The sequence below is a fragment of the Pelodiscus sinensis genome, chromosome 9, assembly GCF_049634645.1.
Source record: "Pelodiscus sinensis isolate JC-2024 chromosome 9, ASM4963464v1, whole genome shotgun sequence".
NCBI lineage: Eukaryota > Metazoa > Chordata > Testudines > Trionychidae > Pelodiscus > Pelodiscus sinensis.
In genome coordinates, this window is record NC_134719.1 from 9,903,404 (window position 1) to 9,923,250 (window position 19,847).

Genomic DNA, 19,847 nt, shown 5'->3' on the forward strand with positions numbered 1-19,847 from the left:
AACGCATTTTTAAATAGCAGAAGCCTAGAAAGCAGTTATTTAAGACTTTGGAATTATTTATTCTTTCTGTTTTAGTAGACTTAGAATGTTCGGAGGTAGTGACTCCAAAAAATGGAGAATAATTGGTTAATTAAAGCAATTATGTATTACCATTCATCTCAACATTAACAGCTATTCAACTTCCAAAGAGTATGTATTTTACATAGCTTCAAATTTGTGTGTGTATAACTAAACTTAGAATAATGAATTGAATAGATCCTTAATAATACACAGATTGAAAGAATCACCTATTACTACTTAATGTAAACATCTGTTAAAACAAATTATTTTAATTGTGCCAAAGCCAAATGTAACTTGTGCATAATCTTTACAGGAAGGAGAACATTTTGTCAAGAAAATTGGTGGCATCTTTGCCTTCAAAGTAAAAGATGGTCCTGGTGGTAAAGAAGCAACTTGGATAGTAGATGTGAAAAATGGTAAAGGCTCTGTAGATACTAATTCAGGTCAGTGCTGTTATTTCTCTATTATGTTTTTGGTATAATCTGTACCATTAGATTGAAAGGGAATCATCAGGTCCTTGAAGGATAAATACAAAAAATGAACTTCTTTAATTAATACGCACTACATTATTTTTAAAATCCTGACTTCATCATTGACAAATGAAGCTGTTTTAATCCTCATTGTATATAGCTAAGATTAAGTTCCATTCCTCTTCTCCTCCTGACCTCATGTTTCCTATGACCCTTTTTAAGGCTTCTCAGTTAGATATACAATATTTGAATAGACTATAGCTGACATACAACTCTTGGAAGGACCAATGCCAGAATTAAAAAAAAAAGGTAGCTACTACACCAGTGGATATCGTAGAAATGCCTGAATGGACAGATAGAAGATTGTTCTTGAAATTTGGAGGGCAGCCATAATTGCAGCTGCAAATGGGAGCATGCATGGCCCATGTCCAGAATTGCTACATCCAGTGATTACCCATGTTTTCACTTGGAACTGTCATTAGTTGCTAGTGATATTGACAGGTCCAAAGTCACCAGTGAAGAATTTTCTTTTTTTCCTTCCCTTCCCCCCAAAAAAACCCTCTCTCCCCTTTTTTTAAATGGGATAAAATTGGCCTACTTTGCCAGCTGACAAAAGCATGTTAACTTCAAACCCCCATTTTAAATCAACAGGGAAGCAAGAGAAATTAATATTAGCTGCATGAGTAAGAATACAAAAATTGGTGGGGATAATTGTGCTATTTTAGAAAAAGTGGAAAAGATTTTATATTCTTCTTTAAACTGCTGTAAAGTAAAAAACAAAAACCCCTAAAACTTATTCATTAAATGTACTTCAGAGAATTGGATGGTTCATGTCTTTTGTAACTTTGCCCTTGGACATAAATCTGCAACTGAGGTTCTTATAGGACAGTTTTATAATTGTTTTTCTGCAGTACCAGCAATAAGTAAGTTATTGTTAGTCTAAGGATAAGATGTTTTCAGTCATTATTCGTTCTGTTATGAATGTGTTTTATTAAGTAACAGTGCTCTGTGTAGATACTGGCCTATCTTTTGTTTTAATTAAAATCCAATCAAGAAAGTAAATGAAAACTCATTGTGGTTATAGAGACAGATGAAATAGATAACATTTTTAGTTGGCTTATGGTGAAGGAGATCTTACTCTCTTGGGGTTGCACTAATTCAGCAGCTGCGGCTATGAGCTTTTTGTTAAGAAATGTACTAAGGAAAACATAACACATGCGCCTCCTTGAAAAGCTCTGGGCAGGAAATGCCTGAACTTGGAGTTTGTATAGTGATACATATCTCCAGGAACTGTCTCAAGATTAAACAGACATCTAATCCAAGTTCAAGTTTTTATTTCTATTGTGAGATTAAGTTCATAATAAAAATCAAAAGGGTGAGAAAACATGAATCTAACTCCTGGGGTTAACATTTCAGTAATCACATAAGGATCTGTTTCCCTAATGGATAGGTAATTAAGTACAATTTTTCCAAACATAATATGAAATAATACTTCTTAGTTTTCAGCACCTTTCACAAGTATTAAAATTTCCTATGCAGTTCCAGGAGCAGGACAGGAAATGACATTTCCCTTCCCTGCAAATAAGCATCAAGCTGGTTCTGGGGGAGACACCATGTGGTGTAGATAAGCTCATGCCCATTAAAGGTGATGTTTTGTGCTCCATTTCTAACTGTACATTGACACTATGGTAAAAGACCTATTGCACTGCCACAGCTGGCTCAAATTGGCAGTCTCAAGTCAGTTGACTAGAGCTTGAGCTGCAGGGCTATAAAATTACAGATTCTCTGGCCAGAGCCTGGGACCCTTCTCCCTTGCAGCATCTCAAAGACTGGTTCCAGCCAGAGCCCAAACATCTGTCCTTGCAATTTTATTGCCCCACAGCCCAAGCCCTCTGAGTCCAAGTCAGCTGGCCTGAGCAAGCAGCGGGTCTTTGATTTCAGTGTAAACATATCTTCAGAGGTATAAACACAAAACTCACAAATCAGGAGAGGCTTTAAGTGGCCCCTGATCCCTTCTGTTCCTGAACTGTTCTGCAGGCTGTAGTGGCCCCAAGGCCTCACCTCTGATGTTTACCTTCCATGCTTGGTACATTCCTTGCAGTAGGTCTTGTGAAGAGGTTGTCATAAGACAATTTTATATTTGTTTTTCTGCAGTGCCAGCAATAGGGAAATCTTCCACCAACAAGCAGGATTTATACAGTCTGATGCTTTTCCCAGCATAAAGGGGCTGGAATGTATTTGAGGATCTCTCCTTCAATCTCAGTTGAGATTAAATATTGTGGTAGATTATTGCTGTGGACTGTAATTCTTTTGGAACTGTACTGTGATCACAATCTCATTTTACAGGCCTCATATAGTCCTCGCATATTAACAACTTCCAGTTGTCAGTGATCTGGGTTTGATTTGAACCAGCAGTCTAGAGAGAGATTTTAAATCATATTGTCATACCCCAATGCATCTAATCCCAGTGCCGTTTATTAATGAACCCACTTTTATAGCAAATGGTTTAATATTTAAGTACAGAATGACTACATAGGCTATATTGTAAAGACCTGCCTGGGATTCTCGCTGATCTTTATGTAACAGGCTTTCTTAATAACAATGTAAGAACAGCCATTCTGGGTCAGACCAAAGGTCCCACTGTCCTATCCCAGTGTCCTGTCTTCTGATAGTGGCCAATGCCAGGTGCCCCAAAGGGAATGAACAGAAGAGGTAATCATAGAACTTGAAGGGACCTCAAGAGGTCATTAAGTTCAGTCTCCTGCCCCCACGGCAGGACCAAGCACTGTCTAGATCATCCATGACAGGTGTCTGTCTAACCTGCTCTTAAATATTTCCAGTGGTGGAGTTTCCACAACCTTCCTAGGCAATTTATTCCAGTGTTTAACCACCCTGACATTTAGGAAGCTTTCCCTAATGTCCAACCTAGCCTTCCCTCGCTGCAATTTAAGCCCATTGATTCTTGTCCTATCCTCAGAGGCCAAGGAGATCATTTTTTCTCCCTCCTCTTTGTAACACTCTTTTAGATACTTGTGTAACCGTTCTGCCAAGTAGCGTCGGCAGCAGCCAGGGCTGGGTTCAATATCGAGGGGGTTCCTTTTCATCCAACCCGCATAGACCTGGCTCGATCCCCTACCCAGTAGCCTGGGAAACCCACACACACACACACACGGGTGCTTCTGAGTTACCGTGCTTCCCCACTCGCAAGCACAGAGTCTGTGTGTAGAAAAGAAAGTTTTAATGAAAGAGGAAGAGAAGTAATGTGGCATTAACTTGGGAGAACACCACAGAGTTCATAATCAACCCACAAGTAAATGTCCTAGCTCAAGAGAATTGAGCAATGTCCTTTGCCTCTCAGGTTCACAAGTCCAGCAATGTAAGTGTCCCATTCACATGTCCAACATTTCTCTGTACCCCACTCACAGTTGCTGCCCTTGGTCAGGGCAGACCAGAGCTCAGAGGTGATTTTCAGAGCTCACCTCCCACCCTTGGGGGTGGGGTGGGAATAGGTGGCGTCTTATCCATTCCATTGGCCACTCGCTGCAGCTCTCACCGGCCGCCCCACTGGCCACTTGCTCCTGCCAGCCTCTCCTGCCAGCTGGCCACCTGCTCCTGCCACCTGCCCCACTGGCTCTCTGCTCCTGCCAGCCACCCTGCTGACCACCTGCTGCTGCTTCCATGATGGGTCTGGTCCTGGGCCAAACCTAGTGATTTCAGCTCTTTGTGATGTCAGTTTCTCAGTGATTTCAGTTCTTGGCCCACCACGTAGGCTGGCCAAAAGATTCCAGCTTCCATTGGAATAATATTTAAAATAATAAAGAGACCTCTTATGGAGTCTGTTTTCGTTCTATCCTTAGAACGGAGTGGGGAGGGAAGAGAGACAGATTGAACCAGTCTTACAGCTCACACCTGGAGGTCATATAGCCTGCTGGTTCAAACTCCTCCCTCCCCAAGCCAATCCTCTTGAGTCTGTAAGGGAAAGGCTTATCCATTCGAGACTCTTTACAATGGCAGTCTCTCTTCTGCAAGCACTGGTAGTCATATTTTACAATTCTTACATTTAGGGTTAACATGGTTTGTTACCCCACAACAGCCAAATTAGTTACAGTAGGCAAAACTCCATTCTAACAATTGACCATCCATCAGGCCTATAGCACTGGTGAAACTGTATTTACGTAAGCACACCCAGGATTTTCTTTCCCATTCCAGCATGAGTTGAATTTATATATTAACAGTTGATAACTGTGAACTGTTAACTACTCTCTGAGAATGAGTAGCCAGCCAGTTATGCACCCACCTTATAGTAGCCCCATCTAGTTGCATTTCCTTAGTTTATTGATAAGAAGGTTATGCAAGACCATGTCAAATGCTTACTAAAGTCTAGGTATACCACGTCCACTGCTTCTCCCTTATCCACAAGACTTAATATCCTATCAAAGAAAGCTATCAGATTGGTTTGACATGATTTGTTCATTACAAATCCATGCTGGGTGTTACCTATCACCTTATTATCTTCCAGATGTTTGCAAATGGATTTCTTAATTACTTGTTCCATTATCTTCCCTGGCACAGAAGTTAAACTGACTGGTCTGTTGTTTTGTGGGTTGTTCTTATTTCCCTTTTTATAGATGGACGCTATATTTGCCCTTTTCCAGTCTTCTGGAATCTCTCCCAACTTTCATGATTTTTTTTAAAGATGACAACTAAAGGCTCAGATACCTCCTGTATTAGCTCCTTGAATATTTTAGGATTTCAGGGCCTGGTGACTTGTAGACATCTAAGTTTTCTAAGTAATTTTTATTTTTTTTCTTTTATTTTAACTTCTAAACCTACCTCATTTCCACTAGCATTCACTATGGTGACGGGATGCCTAACATACATCTTCTTGACAAAAACTGAAACAAAGAAGTCATTAAGCACCTCTGCCATTTCCAAGTTTCCTGTTATTGTTTCTTCCTCTTCACTGATCAGTGAGCCTACCCTGTCCTTGATCTTCCTCTTGCTCCTAATATACTTGTAGAACATCTTCTTGTTACCTTTTATTCCTCTAGCTAGATTTAGGTCATTTTGTTCCTTTGCCTTTCTAATCTTGCCCCTGCATACCTGTGTTGTTTGCTTATATTCATCCTTTGTAATTTGACCTAGTTTCCACTTCTTATACAACTTTTTTTTTTATGTTTAGATCATATAGTATCTCCCAGTTGATCCAAGGTGGTCTCCTGCCATACTTCCTGTCTTTCCTATGGAGTGGAATAGTTTGGTTTTGGGCCTTTAATAATGTCCCTTTGAAAGGCTGCCAACTCTCTTCAGTTGTTTTTCCTCTTACTCTTGTTTCCCATGGGATCTTGCCTACCAGCTCTCTGAGTTTACTAAAATCTGCCTTTCTGAAATCCATTGTCTCTATTTTGCTGTTCTCCCTTCTACCATTCCTTAGAATCATGAATTCTGTGATTTCATGATCGCTTTCACCTAATCTGACAAATATTTGTTAAAACTTAAACAGCAAATAGTACAACACGGGTTGTACCCACAAAAGCTCATGATACCATCTACATTTTTTGTTAAGTCTCTAAGGTGCTGCAGGACTATTCATTGTTTAAGTTTTTTTTTCCAGTTACAAACTAACACGGCTACCGCTCTGAAATATTTGTTAGTGATTATGTCATTACCTGCTGATGAGGCTTGCTTGTATTTTATCTGTTCCTTCCACCTTCTGCAGAGCTATGTCAATAAACAACATGTGACACTCTAGACCATGACTTCTTTTAATATAATTCCACTAGTTTGCATTCTCAGGAACTTTAATGTAACTCAACTTGCCATTTCTCTCAACTTGAAGCTGAACAGTTGAACTCTGTCTCTGTTACATGTTACAGATAAGAAAGCTGACTGTATCATTACAATGGCTGATTCTGACTTGTTGGCTTTAATGACTGGCAAAATAAATCCACAGACAGTAAGTAAAATGAAAATTAAATGAAAAGATGAATATATGTTTTGTTTTGTTTTGTTTTTAATTTATTTTACTGGCTATTTAACTGAGGCAGAGCCTTTCATTTTTTCTAGATTCTTTTGGCTAAGTGATCAATATTTTTTTTTAAGCAAGAGTATTTTTCAACACCTGCTAGAGCTAAACGATAGCAAATACAAATTTTTATGCTAATGTATTTCCAGTTTATTTGGCAGAATGTTTGCCTGACAGTCTGTAAGTGCAATGAATGCATTTCCTGTTTAGAATTGCTTCATTATTCAGCCTTATTATAACAAGACTACATGGTGAAGAAATGAATAGCAAGAAGTACACTAGTCACAAAACACCTAAGTACTGAACAGTTCAAAACAAGGCAGTGACTGCACCACAGTTCTTCTAAGATTCTGTAGGTAAAGCCTTACCTTGCTTTTTAAAATGTTAACTCCCTCATTTTTTAAACTCTGTTTATTAAATTCCTGCTGTTTTTAAGTGAGCATCACTGGGGCATTTAGAAATTTATGAAGTTCCTGCTCACAGTTCCATAGATAAGGATGAATTGAGCATTTTTGCACTTGAACTAGAGATTCAACCAGTTGGTTGTATATGAAAAATAAAGCATATTCTCACCAAAATTCAGCACTCGCTTTTTGTGAGACTTTACAAGTAAATATATATTTAGTTTACAAGCTAATTTTATTACTTTAAAATGAGTCATTGAGTAATTTAGCACTTGATGTTGAATCTCATCTTTGTCCTGAATAATCTTAATATTGGAATAACACAGATGTTTTACACTGTTCTGATACTTAAAAACTCATTGTAATCCTATGTGTAGGCTATTTATAAAGGCAATTTTAGAATTAATGGTCTCCTTCACCCCCCAGTTCTTCGTAAGTGGAAGTTTCTCCTTTAGTATGACAATGAAGAATTTTGCTTTTCTACATAGAATTTCACGTATAACTGATCTCTTTCAAAATGGCTGTTCATCTTCCATTATTCTGAATGGGACTGAAGGCCTGGGCTGTTCTCAGATGGTCATTTTTAGAAGAGATTGTTTCCCATAGTGTTTCTCTCTGGCTTCTGACAGCATAAGGGGTTTCACTTATTGGAAACAAGTGGTGACAGTGGCCAGTTTGATTGTGGCAGCTGTGCTCTGTCCCATTGAGAATAATGTGAGAGGATGGTCATTCAGAAAGAGGTTGACTCTTGAGTTTCTCTAATTTTTATTAACCAGCCTTTGCGATAGATAAAACTTTCATTTTTGAAATAAAGGCAAAGAAGACTATTAACCTAAAAAAGAGTGTTTAGAAAAGCTATACATTATACTGAGTGAATTAACCAGGTAAGCTAAGAGGGGAAACTTGGAGTCTGAAGGCTGCAGGAAAGGTGGAAATTAATGTCTTTATGTGGAGGACAGTGGGGTGCACAAGGGAAGAAGAAAGTAGTGTTGTTTATAGGGTGATATAGACAATACAAGCATCATTGAGAATTTGAGGAAGAAATGAAGGAGGAAAGGAAGAAGGAATCCCATCTTGGATTCAGTATGTAAAAGGTATAATATGTAAAGAGTCTAAAATGCAGTAGTTTGCCATGGATAATTGTTGTAGAGAAGCAGGCATATGACTTTTTTTTCTTGATTCTTTTAACTGTGAAAATGTTGCAGAGGTAATGTGTTTGGTCTGTAAAGAAATTACAACCCATGCTACAAAGTTTTTTTTATATTCTGTATTGCCATACTATTTGAATGCCTCAGAATATTAGGCATAAACTTTGGATGAAGTGGTAAAATCACCACAAGACAGCATCACCTGCAAAGATTAGAAGCGTCAATACCAAAGGGGAAAATAACATTCTTCATTTTCATCTTTGCAGGCTTTCTTTCAAGGTAAACTGAAGATTTCTGGGAACATGGGCATGGCTATGAAGCTTCAGAATCTACAGCTCCAGCCAGGCAAAGCTAAACTTTGAATTCATGTGACTGCACTTCACAAACAAGACTTAATATATTTGTCAAAATCTAGAGTGGAACCAGGCACCGAAAGTAACAGGAATACAGGTTTTTCTAAATGTAGGTAATGAAATCCATCTTTCCTAAAATTAGTAGAGAACTAATTGAGATTTCAGTATGGTCTTCCTGAATTCCATAGTGCAAAGTGAATGGAGTAATTGTAACTTTAGGCTAAACTGAGGCACTAATAATGAGTATAAACTGTATAATGCAAGGAATTATGTAAACAAAATTTGGTGTTAATTAGTCTGAAATTATTTTTAAAAGCCTCACATATTTTTAATAAGAAAGGTCACTTTGCTGTCATTGAACTTCAACAAATTGCTTCTTAAGTTAAAATGATTTCATGAGAGGGAGGGATATCTATAGCTACATAACTCTTCTTAAACTTAGAATCTGCTTTTAAAGTATTTCCCATACTACAACTTTGGGAAATTAAAAAAATACCTCTAAGTAAATAAAACTTTCAGAATTAGTGGTCAGACCAAAATTTGCTTTGAAATTCACAGCATTAATTGTAATGTCTTATCACTTTGAAATAAGATTGAGAGGAAAATCAAATAACATTAAAATATTCTTTGCTTAAATACTTGTTTATAAAATTTTCCTATAATTGGTAATTATCTTTGAGTTCTTACCTAATACTGTAAAATATTCTTATTTCTTCATATTTGGTTTTGGGGAAATAATGTATTCTTTCAAATGTTTAATAGAAAATTAAATATGTTTTCCTCTTCAGTGTGACTTTTTTTGTCAAATTTTTTATACAGATTGGTTTTCATGGTGCATACTGTGAGGATTATAAGGACAATTTTTCTGTGGACCACAACCAAGTGCATGACAGAGCAATCTATCATCTCCTGGAGAATTCTTTGTAGTCCTAAAAACCCAGTGTCTGGGGAAGAAACTTCTCAAATAATGTACTGATTTTATATATTTGTTTAATTTAGCCAACAATCAGAAAGCATAAAATACATATCAAATTAAAAAAGAACATCAAATCTTCAAATTAATATTAATATCAGATTGATTAAACCATACTACATAAACCTATAATTCTTTTAAAAATTACCTAATAATTTGGAAGACAGTCTCTGTCAGCCCCCAAATAACAGGACATTGTCAATCTCAATGCCAGCTGATATATTTGTCATTGCAACAGGGAAGATTAAATCACTCCCAAGCTGAAGCTCTCTGATGCCAAATGTGACAGTCCCTGCCCTAATTATAGATAGGTAGGCAACATCACGCACCTGCAGAGAGCGATGGACAAGAGCAAGGAAGAGGTAGAAGGGATATCAGTGCACGGGATGGGAATTAACAACTCAAGGTTTGCAGATGATATAGTTATCATCAAGGAAGATGAAGAGAAGCTAGCAAGAACGGTGCAGGTACTAAATGAGGAAGGGAAGCGATATGGACCGATTATGAATATCGATAAAATGAAGACAATGGCATTTGGAGATAAGGAAATAGGAAAATCAGTGTAGATGGGATCGAACTAGAGAACATAGAGAAGTTCACATATTTGGGGAGCAACATGACGTATGATCTAGAGTGTAAGAAGGAAATAACAACTAGAATAGCAAAAGCAAGAGTGAGTTTGAAGGCGATGGATAATATCTGGAAAAGTAAAGCAATTAGCTTAGGAATGAAGCTGAGTGTCTTGAAAATGTGTGTATTTAGCAGCATGTTGTACAGATGTGAGACATCGGTGATAATGAAAGATTTGAAGAGAAAGATATTGGTGTTCAAGAGGAGTTGTTATTGAAAGATCCTGAGAATAGGATGGATGCAGAAGGTCACCAACGAGGAATTTATATAGGAAGATAGTCTAAGGAGAGCCTACTGCAGAAGGTTATACAACGAAAGTTATAGCTATTCGGGCATATCTGCAGAATGAACGATCAGTGAAAAGTTAAGACCCTGGTATTTGGCAGAATGGATCATCCGAATAGGAGAAGCAGACCCCGCAGAGAATGGGTAGATGATGTAATAGATTGGTGAGGAGCTAGTCTACAGAAACTAAGCCACTCCGCACTGGACAGGGAAAGATGAAAGAAAATAGTGAGGGAACTATTGGACACCAACGGGCGTTGAGCCCATGGTTGTTGATGATGATGATGATGATAAGGCAACCGTCTTCCCTGTCTCCTCTAAAACAGTTGTGTGAAAGATTCCAATACAATTCAAGATATTATGGCTTAGTATACTTACAATTCCAACAAAACATTTAGATTAAAATAAGTTTCAAGATTCAAGCATATGACCCTGAACCTCTACAATACATGTGATCTTTTAGATAGCAGTGCTAATCTGGGGCAGTTTTAGATGTTTAATGAAATATCTCATGAACATATTCTCAAATTCTTTTAAGTCTATCCACATGTCCATTACCAGCCATCTGCTGGAGTGAAAAAACAAGACCAAAAATCGAAGTACAAGCTTGTTAAGATGCAGGTTACCCTCTACTAATAAAAAATTAGAAAAGAATACAAAACCAAAAAGGTTGATACTCATTGTGGTTTTCTGGTACGTGGTTGAAATGATTAGCTGGGTTTGTTAGCTCAGCTATTGAATGTCAACAGTCTTGTTGACTGGCTAGTATCACTTGGTTATACCTGTAGATGCTGCATATCAGATATTGCAAATTGCTGTTGTCCTGCCCTTTGACCTTTAGTCAGCCATTGTGGCAGCATATGGCAAGAGGCCAGCAGTGAAAGCCAGAAGCAATAGTTTCTTTACCTTCATTTTTTGAATATTATGACCTGACAGGTTCCTACTTTTTGGAACTACTCAGGAATTTCTTGGCAAAATCCAAATGAGTAACTGCCCTTCAGAAATTATCCAGTATCCAGTAGGGTGTGAATTAGCTTTTATTCAAATAACTGCCCACTTTTACTAATTTAAAGATTAAAAAAAAAAGTTTACTGATCAAAATATATCCAGTCAGCATGTTCATATTCATTTTGAGATATTTGACAGGCATGGTTCCATCTGCAGACAGTATCTCAACTGTCCTATAACAGTCCTTACTTGAAAATATTCCAAATTAGCAAAAACTGGAACTGTAATCAGAGAAAGCAATGTATTGCATTAAATCTTTTAGTTGTGCACATATTCTTAAGACTAAGCGACTGTTCCTGTTCTACAAAATTCCCTTTTATGTTTTCATCATCATCATCAACCATGGGCTCAACGCCTTTTAGTGCTTTTACATTTTGGTACTCAGCAAATGCCAACATTTTTTACACTCCTTTTCAGTGAAAGATTAGATTTTGCTTCAGTTTTCTTATATAGGCCTCTATCCTCTGCATAATATTTGCTCTTGAACTATAGGAGCTGCATATAAAGTATTTAATGCAGGCTATATTGCTGCATAAACTTAAGCAAAACTCCACTTTGAAATCCTGGGAGTTACCAAGCCCCAGCCCCACCTCCTGCCCAGCCCCCTTCTGTGGCATCCCGCACATGCAGCCAGGTGCGACAAGGCCTCCGGAGCCAAACCACCAGGAGCTCTGCCTCCAGGCAGCCCCCTCAGCCCTGAGCCTCTCTCCCCCCTTCCAAGTTCACATTCCCCCTTCCCACAAGTGACACAAACTGAGGAACGCACTTTTTTTTTCAAAGCAGTTTATTTTCTAAGGGTACGTCTAGACTACCGCGTTTTGTCGACGGAAGTTTTGTCGACAGATACTGTCGACAAAACTTCCGTCGACAAAGAGCGTCCAGACACATTGAGTTCTGTCGACAAAGCAAGCTGCTTTGTCGACAGAACTCCGTAGTCTGGACGCAATGTTACAGGCAATAACACCTTCTGTCGACAGAGTTCTGTCCACAGAAGGTGTTATGCCTCGTAAAATGAGGTATATCAGCGTCGACAAAACTGCTGAGTTCTGTCGACGTTATGTTGACAGAACTCAGCGGTAGTGTAGACGCTGGTATAGTTTTGTCGACAAAAGTCCACTTTTGTCAACAAAACTAGGTAGTCTAGACACACCCTAAGACAGACATTATTTTTCTCTGAAGCAAAGAGTTATTTATTTTCATTTGTTCAAAAACCAACAGTTAAATAAAGCGTAAAAGAGTTTTCAGCATCACCTGTCTCCATTCTCAGTGAGTGGGGACTGAGTAGAATGGGTGAATGTGGGGCTGGGAGGAGTTGCAGGGAGGAAGGCACCAGGGGCATGGGGCACTCCCATTGCTCCCTCAGGGCTTCCCGAATGGGTAGGCCCAGCTGGTGGGCTTGCCAGGTGGCAGCTGTCTGGGGCTGCCCAAACTCTCCCCCCTCTATCTCCGCCTGTGTCCTTCACGCAGGGAGGAAGGCCTCCCCTTTCCTCTCTACAAGGTTGTGCAGCACATAGCATGCTGCAACCACATCAGGGATGTTGTGTTCCTAGCAGGCACCTAAACCTGCCTTTCAAACGGCGCACTCCACCTGGAAGCGAGCCCTATTGAGGTGGGAGTTGAACAGTTCCCTGCTCACATCCAGGTGGCCAGCGTAGGGCTTCATGAGCCAGGGCATAAAGGGGTACGCCACATCGGCCACGATGCACATAGGCATCTGCACATCCCTGACTGCCAAGTTCCTCTCTGGGAAGAATGCTGCAGCCTGCAGTACAGGTAGGAGTTCCTGAACACACAGGCGTTGTGTGCCCGGCCTGACCACTCGACACACACATCAGTGAACTGTCCCCTATGGTCGACTAAGACCTGCAGCACCAATAGCCCTTCCTATTGATGTATTGTGCTGCTCGATGGGGCGGGGCGCGGATGGGGATGTGGGTCCCGTCCAGTGCTCCACCGCAGTTTGGGAACCCCAGGCCTGCAAATCTGGCCAGGATGGTCTGCAGGTCTCCGAGGTGGACGGTCCTGTGGAGCAGCTCCGCTTTGATGGCCGTCACCACCTGCAGAATGGGACAAATAGAAACACAGAGAACAGGACATTAGAAGTGCTCCCACTTTCCCCCCAGACCCCAAAAGCCCCCCCCCCCCGACAATCCCTTCCCCACCCCCTGCACCATGGCAGGGTGAGGCTGAGAGTGCTGCTACCTCTGCCACCCCATCCCCAATTCCCTGTGCCTAGTCCTGACTGCCCTCCCGGACTGTCCCCTGAGAGTGACTTACCTCCATCAAGACGGACCCAATGGTAGACTTCCCCACTCCAAACTGATGCCCCACGGAGCAGTAGTTGTTGGGGGTGGCCAGCTTCCACAGCGCAATGGCGACGCACTTCTCCAGGGGGATGGTGGGCTGCAAGTGGGTGTCCTGGTGTTGTAGGGCAGTGGCGAGCCAGGTACAGAGCTCCTGGAATGTGGCCTTCCGCATCCGGAAGTTTCTGAGCCACTGATCGTCATCCCACTGCTGCAGCACTAGCCAGTCCCACCAGTCCGAACTGGTGTCCAGCATCCAAACCCGCCTCTCCAGGAAAAAGTTGGGGGGCAAGGGCAGCAGGGTTGCAGCCTGAGTGAGGGGCTCAAAGCTGAGCTCAGGATCCAACTCTGCTGCCAAGGTCATCATTCTCTCCTGAGCATGAGGCAGAGCTTCCAGCAGCACGGTGTGGGGCCATTGCCTGCCCAGAGGCAGCTCAGGCTCCATGTCCAAAAAAGCCAAAATAACACACAAAAGAAACAAACACAAGAACAAAAATACAAACAAAAAAGTCAAAACCCAAGCAAACAAACAAACACAGAAGCAAACAAAAACAGACAAACCAGATAATATACAGCTGTGGTGTCCGACAAAGCAAGGCAACCAGAGCCAGGAAGACTGCAGCAGCTTTGCTTTCCCTGTAAAGGTTGGCAAGCTAGAAGCAGGAGCAGAGGCAAGGCTGTCCAGGAGTATCCCTTTAAGTGTGCGTCTCTGCAGAGACCATGCAGCAAGCAGTGCCTGGGCTTTATGGCTGCCCCTGTGACCTTTCAGAAGCACTTCCAGGTGCCTCCTCCTGTCCACAGAGCGTCCCGCAGTCTGGATGCTCTTATGTCAACAAAGCGAGGTAGTCTGGACGCTCTATGTCGACGTTTTGTCAACGTAAGCCTGTACTCTAGACATACCGTCTGTCTCTACGTCCTTATCATAACTCATGTTAAAGGAGGAAAATCATTCTTTCTCCATTATTATGCTACTGCATGTGATGCATACAAGATGCACATTTCTTTAATGTCTCTTGTATTGGACTTCTAAAAGTCCTCAGGCTTGGAGAAATGAAGTAGACCAGGCTGAGTTCTTAGCAGCACATCATATGCTAGCATCACTGTACAGTCATAGTTAAGTCTGTGTTCAGTTTTACAATTAAAATGGGAGATCACACTTGTTTTGTATGAAAAACAGTGCATCTGCCCCAAATTTTTGGCATATAATCTGAGTATAGTTTGAATTTTCTGAACAATTTCAAGAAAATCAGTTAATTTCTTCCCCACACATGAATGAGTGCTTTTCAAGAACAGAGCATATAGAAGTGAATGCTGGTGTAAGCTTGTCTCTTAATGTTGGTAGAGATCTTGGGGAGGCAGTATTGACAAGCTGGCATCCTTGCAGGGGCAGAGTTAAAGTTGTGCAGTGCTGGCTTTGTCATTAAAGTCATTCTAGTGGTGATGTGTGTGCCTTTGGTCTGAGGATCAAAAGATATATTGTGTTTGTTTCCTTGGTTTTGAGTTAGATGTGTTGTATGTACACCAATCTTCATTCTCTCACAATGGTGTTTTTGTGTACTAAATTAGAAACAGGCATCCACTATCAGGATTCTCCCATTGTGCAATGTTCTCACCTGTTATAGCCACACAATTCTGATCACATGGAATGTTTACCCCATATTATCTTAATAGAAAAGAAACTATTCAAATGTCAGTGAGAAGTGAAAATCACTAAGTTCCCTGCTCATGTGTGGTTGAATTAACTTCCTTCATAACGCCGAATTTGTTTGTGATTTCAGCTTTGCTTGTGCCCAAAAATCACTTGCTTTATTCACTGGTGATGGAAAAAGGGGGCAAAGCCCTTCTGTGAGGTAACCTAAACTTGGTTTGCATGTGTCTTTCATTTCCAGACTCTCCATGTATGTCTCAGATGTTGTATTATATAAACAGTTCATTACCAAAGCCTTTGTCACTTCTTTAAGAGCCTGTGCATACAAAAAGATTCTGTGTTTGCCACCATAGCTCTTCGTATCAAGGACCTTAAAAACAAACACTTCTCTTTCAGGCAGTAGGCTTAATAATTTCAGGTTCCCAGCTCGTAGGAGCCAAAATTCAGCTTCAGAAGTTAAACTTTATAAAGCGTCCCCTTTGTTTGTGGGTGTCAGTGAATAATCTTTCTTTTTGAAACATGTCAGTATTTTTATCAGCTGAAATTAAGTTTTTGATCATCTATCAATATATTTTAGAAATGTGCATCTGTTTGTCCACGAGTCTGTTCAAGAACTCCTCCTAAATGGTAAGAACTAGAACCACCAAATTTGGTCTGCAGCTTCCTCTTAGCCTAACTTAAGGTCAGGGTTTGGTTGTGCCAGGTAAATGGAAAGTGCTGGGAATGGGACTGTGTTCCATAACATAGAAACAAAGAGGGCACAGAAAGGAGGGACCCGATACCGACAGTGGCCATTGGGGGTAGTGAGCACAGGGGTGAGCTATGCTGCAGATTTGACCCCGGGGGGCAGCCGTACAACCAAGAGAGTGGCGAGCAAGAGCTGGGACTTGCCCTCTTGCCTTCCACCAGAATGGGTAAGTAGCCCCCCTGCCCCAAACCCTTTCTCTCCCAGCCCTTGGTCGCAGCACTGGCAGGTACAAAAGGCCCCTCCTAGCCGGGGGAGAGGGGCGGGGAACAGAAAGCCCCTGCCAGCTGCAGGGTAAGGGAGTGAGAGACCCCCTGCTCTGAGCTCCTCTTCACCCCCCCAAACCTCCCTCTTGCGCATACACCCCCCCCACATCCCCAGCCCTGTGCCCTTAGTCTCTCCTCACCTGCCACCTCCCACCCTGACTCCTGCATCCCCATTCCTCTCTCCTCCTGCCTTGCCTCTCCCCATCTCCAAGGCTTTGCCCTGACTCCTGCACCACCACCCCATACCTCTTGCCCCCTGCCCTGAAGGACCTGGGCAACACCCGGTAAATCTTCTAGTTGTGTATTAAATTGAAATTTTGTATTAAAAATGTTCAAAACTCATTTCAGTACATGTAGAAAATGAAATCCATGTCTCTGAGGCTGAGCTGATGAGCAAAGGTATGATTAACTCAGCAGATTTGGCTTGCAAGAATTTGTTATATTCTTTCACTCTGGGTTCATAGCCCCTGATTTTTTGTCCCATATTTTGGGTTTGAACCTACCTGTTCTGCCATATCTGAAGTCTGGGTGATGCACCATGTAGTTTTGATAGTTTCCACCTAAAACCATAGAGCTGACTGCTTAAAATCAGTGATTTTGGGTGCCCAACTTGAGACACTTAAAAGGGAGATGATTTTTAGAGTGTAGAGGCTTAGCACTTTCTAAAAATTAAGCTACTTTAAAGTATCTCAATTTGGACACTTAAAGTCACTAATCACTTTTGAAAATTTAGGACATACATTCAGGATCACAACATTTTTGAGAATGCCTCACCCAAATGAGCCGAAATCGAGTACATTTGCTAGAGTGCTCTCCATTGCTGACTGAATGCACATGAACAACCGGTCTGGGCTATTTAGGGAGTTTTCAGCTTCAAGCGTCTACAGTTTTATAGGTTGTCAGAGAGGGTTGTCCCTATGGCCACATAGGAAGGAAAACATAGAAGTTTGAAGTGGGATAGGATTGGACAGATGTATGGATATTTTTTGTTATACTATCAGGAGCATGTACCTGTGGTTACAAGAGTACTATGAGGAGTACAGGATCTGCCGAAAAACCTCCCCGCTGTCGGCAGAGCCACGGCTACACTTTACTTTCACTTTTGAAAGGGTGCGTTATCAGCACAGCGCCTGAGCGTGAGTATGCAAATGAAGCCCAGGATATTTAAATCCCAGGCTCATCTGCACTTCTGAAGTGCTTGATTTGCATCCCTGTCGGCAGAGGGATGAAGTCTAGACGTAGCCTAAGAGGATACATGGAGATGCTAACAGGGAAACTCCTTCACCCAAGAAAGGGCAATCCCACAAATCCAAGCCAGTTCCGTCCCTTATGGGGTCTCTGGACAAGAGCTTGCCAGGGCTGTGATCACCCACTGTGCCCCAAGGATCTCAGGACCTGGCTACAATTCCAAAACAGGCTAGCAAGCCTAAGCCTCTTGCAGCACAAAACTGAGGACAACCCCAGTATCACTGGCTGCATTGATCCCACATTCCGCTATTGATAAAAATAGTGGTTTCACCAAAGCCCCACTCTCAACACCATCAGCATGTGCGCCTTCCCCAATACCTGGCAAATCAAAAGGCACACAGGCACAGAACCTCCTGCCACCTATGCCTCAAACTTGTTCTTTTACATCTGTAGACCAACTAAAAGTTACCTCAGTATGCACAACCCCGCTTTTTGGTACTGACGCCTCCCCGGCACTAGCCAGGTTCTCTCCAGCAACTATAACAGCTTCTGCACCTCCTTTATCTAGCAAGGAGGAAACCGTGTCTCTCTCAAACGCCGTCTCACCCGAGTATTCCTCTCCTAGGAGGAAGATGCCTCAGCCACAACCGATGATGCCTCAGTGGCACCCCAACCAATGGCTATCATCTCTTATGCCTGTGCCTCCCACTTGACCCTACTGGGACTCATGTGCATCTTTCAGAACACACCAGCAGCAGCAACTGTACCATCATGCTGGTTAGGTTTACTCGAGACCCACATCTGTGACCTCCCTAGATGTGTCTGGGGATCACACTGACTTTGATCACTCTTTCAGCAACAATGACTCAAACGATTCATCTCACTCACCAACTCAGTTGTCCTCCTCCCCACCAGAGGATGCCCTCATGCCACCGCCTCCCACAGCAGGCAGTGATTCCAGGGCTTTCCATGACCTCTTTAGAAGGGTGGCTGATGTGTTAGAAATTTCATAAATGACGCAGCCTGACACCCAACATAAACTCACCAGCCTCTTACACACTACATCAGCAGTTAAATTAGCGCCACCCATGGGCCCTGCCCTCCTGGATCCCTCTAAATGACTGTGGCAAACACCCGCAAATATCTGCAGTGAGTAAAAAAGCAAATAGAAAATATTGTGTCTTCTTGCAGGGTGCAGAGTTTCTCTTTACACACTCTCCTGCCAACTCCCTTGTAGCTGATGCTGCCAACCAGAGGGCCAAACATACCTTAGTAAAATCCAGTACCCCTGGTAAGGAGTGGAAATCCAGTCCCCCTAGTAAGGACCTGACCTTATGGGTAGAAAAGCCTACTCCTTTATCTCCCTCCAACTACGCATCTCAAATGACACGGATATGCTGGCAAAATATACACATCACATCTTTGAACAGATACCCGCTTTTATTCAGTATCTTCCAGAACAGAAAAGGGAGCAGTTTAAAGCCAACACAGATAAGGGCTCCCTAATAGCCAGGATAGCCCTAGAGGCTGCCCTTGACTCCACTGACACTGACACTCATTCTCTAGCAGCCGTGATAGTGATGAGGAGACTTCTGGCTTCCCAAAGGAAAGTCCAGACAAGGTGTGATGGGTCCGCGGAGACCCGCATACCCCCAGCTGCTTCTCCGAAAGTGGGGGAAAGCCGGACCAGGGAAAAAGCGGCTTGCGGGCAGCAGATGTAAGGCTGGTGGCCACTGTGGGCAGGGGTGGGGCACGGCGTGATGTGGCATCGGGCCGCCGCCGCAGCATTGCCTCAAGCCATCCCCAAACCCCAACCACCTACCCTGTCCCTCTTCAGAGACCCATCTCACAAGTCTATCTATGCCAAAAAATTGACCACCTGCTCTCCGTCAAAGCAGTGGAACATGTTCCCCACTAGTACCGCAACACTGGCTTTTATTCCCGATATTTCCTCATGGAAAAGAAGTCCGGTAGATGGAGGCCAATCTTAGATCTCAGAGGCTTCAGCAGGCATGTCCTTTCCCAATGCTTCTGTATGGTTACCCTCTCCACCATCATTCTGTCCCTCAACAAAGATGACTGGTTGGCAACTCTCGACCTCTAAGATGCATATTTCCATATGTCTATCCACCCCACACACAGGAAATATTTCAGATTTACCGCGGGTGGACACCACTTCCAGTACATGGTACTCCCCTTCGGCCTCTCCACTGCACCAAAGGGTATTCTCCAAGGTACTGACAGTAGTTGCAGCTCATCTGCGCAGGCAGGGAGTATTCATCTTCCCTTATGTGGACAACTGCCTTATAAGGGCCGACTCCCTTCAAGAAACACAAAAACC

The 19,847-nt window shown here is 42.2% G+C and overlaps 1 protein-coding gene and 1 long non-coding RNA gene across 2 annotated transcripts in view; one reads left to right on the forward strand and one right to left on the reverse strand.

The window, feature by feature from the left end:
- The window catches only part of SCP2 (sterol carrier protein 2), a 54,926-nt gene extending 45,679 nt beyond the window's left edge, over positions 1–9,247 (forward strand). Inside the window, exons 14-16 of the mRNA XM_006126385.3 lie at positions 374–503; positions 6,407–6,486; positions 8,374–9,247. Coding sequence (XP_006126447.2) covers positions 374–503; positions 6,407–6,486; positions 8,374–8,469 — 306 coding nt within the window. The 3' untranslated portion in view covers positions 8,470–9,247. The remainder of the gene's footprint in view (positions 1–373; positions 504–6,406; positions 6,487–8,373) is intronic.
- Positions 9,248–13,098: 3,851 nt separating this feature from the next.
- On the reverse strand, positions 13,099–19,267 carry LOC142830542 (uncharacterized). The gene is made up of 3 exons (XR_012905853.1): positions 18,395–19,267; positions 13,634–14,098; positions 13,099–13,413 (listed from the first exon to the last, which is right to left on the reverse strand). It is a non-coding gene; the product is annotated as an uncharacterized LOC142830542 (long non-coding RNA).
- Positions 19,268–19,847: the final 580 nt, after the last annotated feature.